This window comes from Cyprinus carpio, chromosome A3 (assembly GCF_018340385.1).
Source record: "Cyprinus carpio isolate SPL01 chromosome A3, ASM1834038v1, whole genome shotgun sequence".
Classification (NCBI taxonomy): domain Eukaryota; kingdom Metazoa; phylum Chordata; class Actinopteri; order Cypriniformes; family Cyprinidae; genus Cyprinus; species Cyprinus carpio.
The window spans coordinates 33,368,183-33,382,425 of NC_056574.1; the positions used below are offsets into that span (position 1 = coordinate 33,368,183).

The window sequence follows — 14,243 nt, forward strand, 5'->3', positions numbered from 1 at the left end:
AACAGGAGTTTTTAATCATGTGAAATGTTATATTTTCAACATGGACTAAATCTGTTATTTTAGTACAAGCTAACCCTGGTGTCACTTAAAAAATGCAAAACGTGACAAATAGGTACAACTAACCAAACAACTACATTTAATTTATTAAAAAAGGAACTTTGTGTTCCTTCTACTCTGTTATGCTACTTTTCCATTAATATCAAGCATATTATGTGATGTAACTACTAGATATTTGTGGTGAGTATCAATAAACTGATTTTCTTTAGCAAATGTACCTTGTTTCTCATGGCACGTAAAAGATCTCTGACCGATCCGCCTTTGTATGAACGAAATTTGCGAAGATCTGAAGAAGAACAATTTGCATTTGAATGGTTTGTGGAGCAAAAATATTAAAATGAAAGATTCAAATAAGAAACAAAACTAGATAATCATGACAGAGCTGCATGTGGTTTAACTATTTACAAACACTTAGAATTAAAAACTGATCGAAAATCCAGCCAACAGTAAGCCAAAGTAAGCCAAGTCCTCACCAGTCTGTAGAGGCACTGTGATATGATCCCTCCAAACACCTCTGACCACCACCCGTCCTCCTCTCTCCAGCTGTCTCACGATTGGTCCGTCTAACGGTTCCTTCTCAATTCTATCACTAACATCCTGTGAGCAAGTACAAAAAACAACAACTTTAGTTTCTTGAAAAAAACTACAGTAAAGGAGTGATGAACTGCATTGTTTTTATCTTATAATGTTCTCTGAGATTCACTTGGTAAGAGTTTTACATCAAAGTTATTTATAATTTAGACATTAATGGCCATATTCTACCCTGTTTTTTAAGGAGCATGGAGCAATTTCTCTCTGTATGAAATTTAACTTGATTTGATGCATAAACAGAAATAACCAATTTTGAAACAGGACTACTCACCATATGAGTTAGAATTCTAACACTGATGTTAGAAACGATATTCCACAACTAAGAACTCTTAACAGGCATCTAAATCTATTTTTATTCCCAGCTATCCTGTTTCTGTATCTCTCCTTTCACACACAAACCCACACACCAGTGGGCAAAGCCAATAAGAGATGAAGAAGGATTGATCTGTTGTGGTGTAGGCAGTCTAGTGCTTGTTATATTATTTAATATGTCAAAAGATCAATGAAATTTTGATTTCCCAATTCATGAACCCTTTAACTACTGTCATGTAAACAATACTGTACTGAATGTTTCTTCAGACAGAATTCTGAACAACTTACATAAAAAATAGAAATGGATCTAAGATGATTTGGTGTTTTACTGTTACTTTTGTTGTGCCTTTTGCTGCCTTCTTGGGCAAGGCGCTGTTTGCAAAAGATGCGTTTAACCTGCTTGAATGAAGGATGATTGACTAACCTGGAAGAACTGCAGCTGTTTTTCCAGACTCCAGAAGAAGGGATGTTTTAGCACTCGGTCTGCTAAGGGTCTCTTCTCTGGCTCCATACTCAACATCTGCTCGATCAGGTTTCGGGCCACAATATCCTCTGCATACAACAGCATAAATAATCACATGATCAAAAATCTGGCAAACTGACCCAAAATGAGCTCTGGTGTTTTTGAACGCAAGAGGACCTGTGGTTGTCCTACCGTGTCTGTTAGGGTCTAAGTGGTCCAGCGAGTAGGCACCCAGCAGAATGTTTGCTTGCCGCTGCAAGGACTTTCCAAAGGGGTGGTGGCCTTCAGATACCACATAGTAAAACACACAGCCTGCAGAGAAGATGTCTACCATGCAGGTCTGAAACATCAGAGGTGAAAAGAGGTGAAACTGTGATTGTCTAGCCATTGACTAAACTTAGTGCTTCTGACATGGCTTTTTGGAATTCTTTATTCTGATGGTCAACACAGCATTCTGCAGTCATTTTTGTATAGTGACAGCTAAACTGCGTAACTGTCTCCCTTGTGCACTTCCTTTTTTTTCTCACATAAATAAATTTCAAATCAATATCTATCTATTTATTTGGTAAGTAGCGTTATAATTTTCAGTCATTAATGATCAAAGTCATTACTGCAGGAAAAAAAATCCTTTCAGGACAAAACAAGGCTTCATGCTTCATGTCCTGATCACCTTGTCCTGTCTTCGTTATATACTACACCGTGTCAGTTTTATGTTACATAAAACTCACCATCACTTGTTCACTTCAAGTGTTGCTGTGCAGTAGTGGAGTGTGGCTGACCATTTGCAATGGGTAAGTATTATTTTGGGACATTTTTTACATGTTGTGACAGATCATTGGAGTACGCAACATATTACTGCAGTAAAAAGTATGTTAAAACCAAAGCAAATGGCCACACAACATGTGTTTGAGCTCTTACAGGGTTATGCTTTGCATCCTCACTGAGCACTTCTGGAGCAATCCAGCCCTCAGTGCCCGGGACCCCAGACTTCCTGCTGAAGCTGTGTCTGCCCACTGCCAGCTTCTTGCACAGGCCAAAGTCTGAGATCATGGCCTTCACACGCCCATGTGTGTTCGGCATCGACACCAGGATGTTGTGCGGCTTCAGATCTCTGTGGACTATAAACCCATGAGAGGTTGAGTGTTACTAACACTTGTATCAAACAGATTTTTTGAGAAAAACAACAACAACAGTACTTAGTGAATACTGATTATTTAAAAATGTATTATTGATGTTTCTGATTGGTTACCTATATTAAGAGAATGTAAATGAGCCAGTCCAGACATGGTTTGCTCTAGCAGTGTCACTGGCTCCAAACCGTGGCGGTTAAAATCCTTTCGTTCCACATACTAAAAGTAAATACAATAAAATATAAATAAGTAAATATACAATAGCATTGCATGACCTAAAAAGAACCAACTGAAAAACAGTTTTTCCGTCTACACCTGAAAATGAACGGAACGTTTTAGGAAAGATTTAGGTTGCTTTATGAAATTTAAAACAAAGAAAGGTTAAACTTAAATCTCAGATCCTACACTACTTCAATCACTACAAATCAAAGTGAAGTTATGACAATGATATGTGAACTCCCGTGAAACAGATGCTTTCTGCTGAATTACAAGGTGCTCGCTGGAACATTCTCAAATCATGCTGGATATCAAGAGATTATCAGGTTTTTCATGTCAGTTCAAGTAAATTATTAGGGTTACAATAATAAATCCTTTATTTGTGTTAAATGGTCAATGATATAAGTTTTTGTTCTTGTGGTTTGACATTTTAAATAAAATCTAAAATGCACATTCAAATAGATTTTTATTGTAATATTCAATTTGGGTTTTTAACCTGAAAACAATGAAATGTCATGCAGTGGTGTTTGTCATACCTCTTGTAGTGTGGAGTTACACAACTCTATGGCAATGTATTGAAACTGACGGTCTCTCTCTGTGCAGAAATAACGAATCACATTTGGATGCTCGTCTGACTCACGCAGCAGCTGAACCTCACGGTCGGCAAAGCTGAAGCATTCTGGGAGAATCCTCTTCACAGCCACTGGACGGTTATCAAACTGACCCCTGAAATTACACAGAGAGAAGACTATAGACTCTGAATCAGAAAAAATGAAAGCAAATTACCAAAAAAGAATGCCTGAGATGACAAAGGTCATTCTCTGGAAGATCAGGTCCGTCTTAGCAGATCATGCTGCACAACTTCTAATCCAGGCACTTGTCATTTTTAGGCTGGACTATTGCAATGCTCATCTGGCTGGACCTCCATCATTTGCAATTAAACCTCTAGAAATGATTCAGAACACAGTAGCACAACTGGTCTTCAACAAGCCCAAAAGAGCTCATGCGACACCTCTCTTTATTTCCTCTCCACTGACTACCACTTGAAGATCGTATAAAGTTCAAGACACTGATGCTTGCATATAGAACAGCCACAGGCTCAGCACCATCCATTCTTACAAATCTACAACCTCAAGGTACCATCACAGACAGGCACAGAAAATCACTTTCCAGAACATTTTCATTAACCGTTTCTCGCTGGTGGAATGATCTTTCCAACCCCATCCAGAATCCCTGACAACATTCAAGAGATGGCTGAAAACTCATCTCTTGTGAGAGCACTTAACCGCATCCTATTGAAAAAAACAACAACAACAACAACAAAAATTCTCTATGCTTTCACTTTTCCTTAATCCATCTGTATTCTAGTTTGTGCTATTCTGAACAACCCCTGAAACTTTGTATTATGGGTACTTTTCTTGTTTAATTGTCACTTAATAATCGCTTGTTTATTCCTCATTGGTAAGTTGCTTTGGATAAAAGTGTTTGCTTAATGAATAAATGTAACTTGCCTGTACACAATAGTTCCCTCAGCACCATGTCCAATTACATCTCTGGGGTTGAATGTGATGTTTCCAATTCTGACAATGTTGGATTCTTCTTCTGAAATTAAAGATGAGAAAACATAAGTCAACCAATAGGCAGATTTGAAAAACAAGATTAAATGGCATTGCACTACTGGAATTATTATTTTGCTGACCGGCATCCTCATGCTCATTAGCCGAATGACCCATCTCAGACTGGGACATGTTGGAATGGTTGGATGCTCGTGGGGTGATGTTGGGACTGCTGTGGGTGGAGCTCTCAGAGCGGGTATGGGCTGCCTCTAGGAAGTCAGTGTCAGGAGGCAGATCAGTGGGTGGCTGGAAAATGAGCTGCTGCCGCTGCAGGAGCTGCAGCTTTTCCTCCATCTGCTGCTGAAATTGCTGGTGTTGCAATTGCTGCTGCTTGTGGACACTCTGATCAGAACACAACACAACACATGATCATAACCATAACCATGACCATTTTGCATAAAATTACTCATATGGGACACATCTTTCATCCAAACATTTACAAGTTTTGCCTAATTTTTTTTTATTAATTTTAGTTTTTGCCTATATACAGAATTGTAAAGAAAGGACATATTAGGCAAAGACGCAGAATGGGATTGGGGCATTTTGCAGTCCAGACTTGAGTGTCCTGTCCTTCATTCAAATTTGTTCCTTCTCCCCCACTTCTATCCCTTTACCCATCTTTCTCTTTACTCGGTTTACTCAATATGCTTATATGTTCTGTGTATAATGTTGCATGTGAATGCAAGTTATTTTCATGTCTGGAATCATTTGAAATAGTTCAGTGCGACTGGTACAATAGTCTTATCCCCACAGAATTAGACTAAAAAGTAAGAAAGGTTTGACAGTTTATGAATATTTCCCCTACTTTACAGGGTGCACTCTTCCATGCAAATTACATTTTCCCCCAATAATGGAAATTCCAATGATTAGTTCATGCTTCCATTTGGATAATGTTTGTTTTAGTACTTAAAGAAAACTAGCAAAAGGTTCATAGTGATTCTGTATCCAGATGAGACAAGAGTGTGGTGTGTATGTTATACACTCAGGATTATGCATCTCTTACTCTTTAATAATTTTTTTAACATTTGATATTTTGTACTGATATCTTCAAATTATGTAACTTGCATGACACTTGCATTACCTAACTAACAATAAAATGCTAGATATGTTTTTAATCTGTCATATTCTAAGATAAACGGCTCTAGTAAATTACATTTAGTGCATGAACATGATCTAAAAACTAGAAGCTACATTTGCATGGAGCGTGGGGCATGTCAGCCGGGATTCTAGATTTCTGACTAACTGCTTGACTTTCATCATGTTGTTATAAATTTGTCTTAACTGTAGGGGGCTAGATGAAAAAAATTTAAATATTGGCAAGCATGCAGAGGCCTATTTCATAGTCCTAGCCATAATCTGTTTAATGTCAAAACATTAAAGTGGTCATGAACTGCATTTTTAAAAATATTATAATCCTTCCTGGGGTACGCTTTTACATCAAAAGTGTCATAATTTACAAATAAAGGGCCATTATCACCTCTTGTGATTCTACTCTGATGTGTGTTCTTCTCTTGCTTTAATTTCACACTACTGAGAGGAACAATGTGAAGTTTACCGTTTAGTCACTGGCTTGATTTACCGATGCATAAACAGCAATACATTTTTTGTGAAAAGAACGCCTGTCTTCATAACTGTATTGCTGGATCTTTTTTTTGCACTTTTGTGTGTTCCATTATTACTGCAGTGATACTTATTTCCTACTGGAATATTTTGTAATCAAGATGCCTATGATTTGTTGCAGCTCTCAAATAAATAAATTGATTCTGCACAACACACAATATTACTTCACGACATTGCATTGATGGACTGTTGGCAAGTTAATTTAGCATTTTGTTAGTCTAAGCATAAAGCTTGGAGTGATGGCAAGAGTAAAACTCAAGAGTTTACCTTGGGGTAGGTGATGATGAAGGCCACCCAGCCAGCCAGAAGGAAAGTGCAGAAGATGATGGTGGCCATGTCCTTCAGCATGGAGTCCACTGGAGTCTCCACACGTGGGATGCGGCTGGGTTTCTCCTGCAGGGATGACACGGGTGGAGGCAGAGGACTGCTGTCTTCCATTCCACTCTCATTTACTTTCTGGAACAAAGCAGAGCACACTTTGAAATGGCAAAAAAATAAATAAATAAATAAAATTTTTATGGCAGATAATCAAACTTTCAATAAAATTTAGCTTATAATAAAGCTCAGACAAACCTGTACAACACGACCAGTGTATAAATGATTCTTTGGCTGTACTTCTGCAAAAAATTTCAAAAGGTTTTCTGGGTCCATCTTACATGTTTTATGTTTTACTTAAATTAAATTAGTTTTAATTAAAGTTATGTAATCGATTAAGTACTAGAATATTACATGTTTGCTGAATTTAATCAAGGGTGTACTCATTTCTGCAACCCTTCATTTAAAAAAAAACACCAACAAAAAAAAAAAAACAATCTCAAAACTGTCTCTATCCTCAATTAAGAGTAGGAATGATGGCTACATTAACAACAACAAGGCCATCGAGCTAATTTCTTGATTGATGATGCTATATGCAACATTACCACACTTCCACAGCTGACCAATGAGAGGAACATTTTATGCCACTTTTCCACCACATGGTATGACTCGGCTCGGCACGGCTCGGCTCAGTACGTTACCGTACGGGTCGGCACGGTTTGCGTTTCCACTGCAGTTTAGTATTGCTTAAAAGTGGGCGGGATTATTCACATGTTGTTATAGTTGCGCCACTTCTACTGCCACGACTCCTAAAAAAAAAAACTTTTTCATTCCGCATCGCCCCATCAAGCTTCTGCTTGATCCGCTCCTCGTCTATCAATGTCTCTACTTCTGCAACAGACAACAAAACTTTTTGGTTGTTAAAAAAAAAGGCGCGCTGGTTCAAAACAGTTGCGTTCAATCCTTCGCTGGCTGTGCTGATTTGAATCTAGCGGTTCTTTTGTGTTTGTGTCACAAGTTCAGTAACGCAGGTAGTGACGATTCTCTCCGGCCAATTCATGATCAGCAGAGCTTACACCTCACGTTTTGGTAAAGGTACGGTTCACTTAGAACCTCAACCGAGGTGGTACTAAAAAAAGTACCAGGTACCAGGTACTGTACCCAGTGGAAAACCCCCCAAAAGTGAACCGTACTGAGCCGTACCATGCCGTACCGTGCAGTGGAAAAGCACCATTACTCACATGTGACTTGTGTAAATACATTTTGGCTTTGAAATGTTGCCAAAGCAAACCGAACAAAAAAAGAAAATGCAACGTCGTAACAATTTAAGTCCCTGTTCCACAACAAACCATTCAATCTACAGGTTTGAACATACAGCAAGTAGCTTAGAATACTTTACATTGATCGGACACAACATTGATTATTACATTACAATGGCACCTGTCAAATGGTTGAATATAAAAGATCTGATTGACTCTGACAAGGGCCAAACAGTGATGGCTAGATGACTGGGTCAGATCATCTCCAAAACAGGAAGTCTTGTGGGGCATTCCCAGTAAACAGTGGTTAGTACCCACCAAAAGGGTTGCAAAGAAGAATACCTGGTGTGAACCGGTGCAAGGGTCATGGGCACCCAAGGCTTATTGATGCATGTGAGGACCCAAGGCTAGCCCGACTAGTCTCATCACACAGAAGAGCTACTGTAGGTCAAATTGCTGAAAAACTTAATGCTAGCCATTATAGAAAGGTGTCAAAACACAGTGCATTGCAGTTTGCTGTGTATGGAGCTTTGTAGCCACAGACCTGTCAGTGTGCCCATGATGACCCCAAAAAAGAGCCAACAATGGGAACATGAGCATTAGAACTGGACCATAAAGCAGTGGAAGAAGGTTGTCTGGTTCACACTGCAAACTTGAGCTTCGCGTCAGATTAACATCAGTGTAACTACATCGTCACTGCAGCAGCAGACACGCCAGAGTATTCACACTGGAAGCATTTGTCCAGCATTAAGGCCCCAATATACTTCAAACGAAATCGAAGAACGAACTGATATGACGTAATTTCTAACAAAATCAGGCCGAAACGAAGTTCGTTTTTGAGTTCGTTTCAGCAGTTCGAAACAGCTCGAAGCAAACATTCTGGGGGAGTTCGTTTTAGCTCCTAAACACCTTTGAGCTTCCATTGGTCCGTGGCAGTTATGCAATCGGTGAGCGTGTTCTGAAACTCCACCTTCTTTGACATGTGATTTTTTTCCCCCAGGTTCGTTTCTCATTCTATGGAGGTCCACGCATAGAACAGCATCTCTTGAAAACACTGGAGTGTCAAATAGTTGAGCTGGCACAAATATATCCTCACCTGTATGATTGCTCACGGAGAGACTTTGAAGATTCAGAGAAAGCATTTAATTCCAAGAAAGAAATTGCAACGAAGCTTGGTGTCGACGACCCGGAGTTATGCAAAAAGCGATGTAGAGAAACACCCAAGACCAGTTTTCCAAAGCCATGAATAGAATGAAAGGAAAGAGTAAAGATATAAGGTAGCAAGTAACAAAAACGTTTCAAATAAATGTTAAACCATACTGCTGCTGCTGCTGTACTTTCAATAAGCGAATTTAAAAGGTATACAATAAATTAAATGCCCAAATAATATACAATAATAAACCTTGTAAATCATGACACCACATAAAATATAAAAAGGTGTAACAATTTATCCAGTTAAAAAAAATAAATGAACACTAATAAAATAAAGTAACAAACGGACTCCAATATTTTTTTTCCACATCATGCTGAAGTTTTCAGACTATGAGACATTCACACTTCCCATAAAGGACTGATTATGATAATGGTATGGTTCTTTTGTATTGCAAACATGATACTTGACTCTGATTTGTTGCCAATCATTATTCTTTTGTTTATAATATTCTGACCATTGGGGCCCGTCTCACACCTAGATTGCCTACACTTCATCATTTCATTGTTGTTGTGTTTAGGGCATAAGCACGAGTGTCGCGACACATGTTTACATTAATCTGCACCCCGCCTCCAGCAGCGCGGGGGTGTTGGAAAGTTCGGAAACAGTATACCGTTGCTCAGCCTTTTCAAACTTCTTTTTGGCCCCAAACAAAGAATGAAAACAAACTTTGTCTGAAGTATATGGCTCCAAAGCTGCATATCACTTTACAAAGACAGCTATAAATTTGTTTTTAAAAGTTGATCAGTTATATACTGGAAAGTTTTAAAGTCTTAAAAGTTTGTTAACATGGGGATGCGCATGTAAAAGGTAAACAACAAAAACAGCTCCGATAATGCCATTTCAGTCATACTTCCATATAGAACGTGCTGTTTTTTATTGTTACGTCCAGAGCCATAAGGTCGTGTTGTTGTGCTTTGTTTGTTTGCATAACAAGTTTAAACAAGTTTAAATGGGTAAATCTTCTATACATATTCTTAATTCTTCATTTTCTTTTCTGACATACTCCAATTCTTGTTAGAACTCACTATACATGCATATTTTGTGATTTTTAGCACTGTTGTGTGAAGACATATTTATTTTGCTCTAGTGCTATTGCGATGATCTTGCGAGACGCTCACATGCTGCTCCTGCTCCTGGTTTGAATGCACTCATTTTTTAACATGCATGCGAAAAAAATATGCGCTGCTCACGCTTGTGGTATGAAACCGGCCTTACACTCTGGCTAGTATTCTGCCGGGAAACCTTGGGCCCTGGTATTCATGTGGATGTTGCTTCGACAAAAACAACCTACCTAAAGATTGTTGGCACACCCTTTCTTGGCAATGGTGTTCGCTGGTGGTAGTGTCATGGCAGTGTTTTTCCAATTCATGCTATCACATTTTTTTTTAATAAAACCATAATAATAATCCTCTACTAAGGTGATCTAAAAGGGTCCTTCCTCTTCTGAAACCACACTGATTTGGTGAAAAGACTTCAGACATGGCGTACAAAACAAAGATTGTTAAAGCTATTATTTAACAGTACGTTAACACACTCGGGTAGGTGCATTGTGTGGATAATTTTTTTACCTCTTCAATAGTCTTCTCTGTGGCAGGGGGAATGACGTTGATATGCTGGCGAGGGATGCTCTCTGGAAATTTCTCCAGAATTTTATTATGAGCATCAGGCGGTGTCTCGTGGTGACCTGCAAAAGAGAAACATTACTGTTGAGCAAAATGTTCATACCTAATTAAATGTGGGGCAAAGCAGTACAACACATGATAAGTGGGTTAACACTTATGATAATTATATAATAATTAAGAACATGGGAATCGAGTGGAGACATTTTACAACTGCTATAAAATGTCTCCACTAGTGGGCAGGAGTGGCTCAATTTTGCATGATTCCCACAGAGTGCAGGTCTATATGAGTGTGCAGTATGCAGCACCTATCAGCAGCAGCGAATTCCTCATGAAGTTGAAGTGGTTTCTCTCTTTCAGTGCTGCATTGAACTTCACTGTGGTACTGGGAGTGATCACACACTCCTGCTCATCTTCCACACTTGACTCCTGGTTACTGGGGCCCTCCAGCATGGGAAACGTCCTGCCACGAGGCTGAAATACACACATGCACACACACTTGGTCATGAGCATGCAAGCATTAGAACAGCATTCCATCCTTTCTCAAACAGTCCTGGGGCCTTTTCAGAACCAAAAATCTCAAAATCTGTATTAAAAAAATACTTTATTTCCAACTTCAGGCAATCTATTGCCTAAAAATTATATTGATTAATGATGTACAAAACAGTCTATGATTAAAAAATAATTAAATAATAAAAATCTAGTTTAAAATACATGTTCTTATAAACTTAACTCTTTGTATTCATGTTGGCTTCATATGATTTTGAACACCTTTTATGCCACTATAAAATAAAAGTTTTTAACAATTTTAAATGCATTCTTTTAAGGTAAAAAGCATAAAAAATACAATGAACTCTTTTACAAAAAAATAGTTAATAAATAGTTTATGTAAGAATTTAATTATTTTTAATCAGAACTTTAAATACACATAAAAATGACTTTTAAAAACATACTCAAGTCACTGAATGTGTGAACTGCAATTTAATACTGTTACAAACCACATGACTACTTATCCTCTTACAGGATATTATCAGGTACTGTTGACGCTTGGCATTTTTAACTCCGTTGAGTTTATACTTCTATACAGTTCTGAGTTTTGGTTTATGGAACGTGCCGGCCACCTACTAGCGCCTGATGAATAAAGTAGTGCGCTCGATGATGTGATTAATTATAGTGAGATTTGGAAAGGACATTTATGTCATATACATGCTCTTCTCACAATTTGGTAGAGGAGAATTTGGCTAAGTGAGAGTTTGACAGAGCCACTGTAACTTATTTGGGGAAGGTGATTGGGCAGGGCTAGGTGCGCCCGATATGTGCAAAGGTTTCCAACTCTGACTACACTTTTCACTAGACAATCATGTCAACATCCAGCTTAATTCAGCTCATATTTTCTTCTCATCAAATGACTTGACGTTGCCTGAGGTACTGGCCACAGTGCTTGTATCCCAAACCCTGAGGTTATGACTGTGACTTCAGAACATACCACAGTTATTCTAACCACAGAGTTCCATAAAAGTATAAAGAATCATATTGTAAGGTTTTTAACATCACTCACCACAACAGTAACTCCATCATGCACCAGGGAGGGAGACGCATACAGGCCAGAGGAGTGTTTCCCTACATACAGTGTGGACCTGTCAGAAAACCAGCACGAAATAGCAAATTATTCATATTTTGTTTTCTAAAGTCACATACTTTGACTGTTAACATCTTGCCATGGAACTGCTAAGTTTTATACAATGGCTAATCTTTATTCATCCAGGCAATAATACTAGATCTATAGTGATGTGTGGAGTTTGATCTTACCACAGTTACTAAAATAAATAAAATACTCTCCTCTAAACATTGTACTACAGAGAGTTTCTGCTCAGAGCTACGGATGGCTACATACCTTTTTTTTTTTTTTTGTCTGGTATAAATACAGATACGGCAACCTTGAGATACTAATGCCAATCCAATACCAGTAGCTAAACATTACTCTCCAGAATGTCTTGCCCCATACACTTCCATTTAAAGTGCAGGACTGTACACACAATTTTTGCTTTTGCAAACTGAGGAATGAGTAGGAATTATTTTCTTTAGGAGAATCACATATGCTGCACATAGAGCTGATCTTGAATTAAACTTGGAAAATTAACAAAAGTCACAGAAAACATCGCTCTATAATGAAAAGTTGAGAAAACAAAGGCAAAAGATACGCTAAAGTACTGCATCTCTTCAACAGTTTACAGCAGGGATTTAAAATTCTATTAACTGTGTGTCTGAATGATGAGTTCCATGCAGTCAGACCTGAGTATCAGTATCTCATCCGCAATTCTTCTCAAAGCATTTAAGTGTTGAATCTATGCTGGAAATGCAGGCTACGCATCTTTGAATTTCTAGAATCAGTTCTTTCCCACACTTCATGAACACAGACAGGATGTGGCTTACATATTGGAGATGCAACATGCAGGGTCCAAAATTACAGCTGTAAAATGTGGTTTCACCATGTAAATATAAAAGAAAATCAAGAGGTGGCATTCCAGCAAGAAACTGGCTAGCATGTGATGCTGGAAGTGACATAAGAATAATATTATTTTTAGGGAAATGAAACAACCTGTAAAACATGCAGTCATTTTTCTCAATTTACCTCCACTGACGAAACACACACACACACACACAAACACACACACACACACACACACACACACACACACACACACACAAACACACACACACACACACACACACACACACACACTCTCAGTACTTTGTCTTGTTAGAAGGATTCCTTACATCAGTTTATCTTTGGTTTTCTTCTCCCGAGGAAATGGATAATTCCACTGTGTAATGCGGCCCACCTCTCCTGACATGAAAGTGAGATAACGCAACGTTTCCACAGCAACATTGGTGTGAGGGACTTTGCGCAGTCCCTCGCGCTGCCAGATGTAGATCGCTACCACAGGGGAGTTGTAGTTCTGAACCCACTGCACGTCTCCAGACTCACTGTCCACTGTCACCACCAGACCGTCACCGTTGGACACAAAGTGGGCCATATCTGTCAAACACAGGAAACAATGTTATGTGCAATGAAAGAGGATTGAAAGGGTTTTCAAATTGATAAATATCAATGCAGCTGATGCCTCACTGTGTTTGGTGTCGTCGTCTGGAAGGGTAAAAGCGTAGTCAGAATAAGTAGCGTTCCAGCGCAGCTCTCTGCTCTTGGTGTCATACATAGTGATCGTGTATTCTGAGGAACAACACATTCAACAGATCAGCAAAGTGTAATACTCATACTTAGTAAGATCAACAAATGATATCTTTGATATTCAGATCATATGGGAGTCGTTTTGACGTGTATCGTCTCCAGCAGATGTGTGTCAGTATTCTGTAATACAGTTTATCGCATGAATTAATATCTAGATAACATATTAGCGCAATTGTTTACATTTCTCTAAACTCACTGTAGCTAATTTCCACCAACAAGTCAAAATTCAGAAGGTACTAATTCTTAATTCTAGAATTCTTAAGACTACAGGGGTGAAAAATGTATCTTATAATTAGGGCTTGCATAGACTAGTCGAGTAGTCGAGTGATCGAATACTTCAAACACTAGTCGGCGCTGTCGGACACAATCGACTACTCGAGCATGCATTAACCATAATGCATGCAGAGTTTGCAAGTACGACGTGAATTTTAGGATTACAATATTGCGTGTAGCTGTTACTTTCTATGACTTTATCCATGTTGCATGTAAAATTAAAATAAGTAATGTAATACCTTATTTGGAAAGGCACGGATAATGGCTTCAAAAACGAATAATGGACAAGGAATAATTCTGCCTGAATAT

General features: G+C 38.5%; 1 protein-coding gene across 1 annotated transcript in view; it reads right to left on the minus strand.

The window, feature by feature from the left end:
- Positions 1–14,243, minus strand: part of LOC109047261 (serine/threonine-protein kinase/endoribonuclease IRE1-like) — a 28,752-nt gene that overhangs the window by 2,406 nt on the left and 12,103 nt on the right. Inside the window, exons 7-21 of the mRNA XM_042730942.1 lie at positions 13,542–13,643; positions 13,190–13,451; positions 11,970–12,048; positions 10,720–10,885; positions 10,361–10,476; positions 6,273–6,461; positions 4,469–4,727; positions 4,281–4,371; positions 3,306–3,495; positions 2,673–2,772; positions 2,342–2,541; positions 1,616–1,763; positions 1,385–1,512; positions 531–654; positions 276–343 (exon numbers count right to left, since the gene is read on the minus strand). Of these exons, the coding sequence (XP_042586876.1) occupies positions 276–343; positions 531–654; positions 1,385–1,512; positions 1,616–1,763; positions 2,342–2,541; positions 2,673–2,772; positions 3,306–3,495; positions 4,281–4,371; positions 4,469–4,727; positions 6,273–6,461; positions 10,361–10,476; positions 10,720–10,885; positions 11,970–12,048; positions 13,190–13,451; positions 13,542–13,643 (2,222 nt within the window). The remainder of the gene's footprint in view (positions 1–275; positions 344–530; positions 655–1,384; positions 1,513–1,615; positions 1,764–2,341; positions 2,542–2,672; positions 2,773–3,305; positions 3,496–4,280; positions 4,372–4,468; positions 4,728–6,272; positions 6,462–10,360; positions 10,477–10,719; positions 10,886–11,969; positions 12,049–13,189; positions 13,452–13,541; positions 13,644–14,243) is intronic.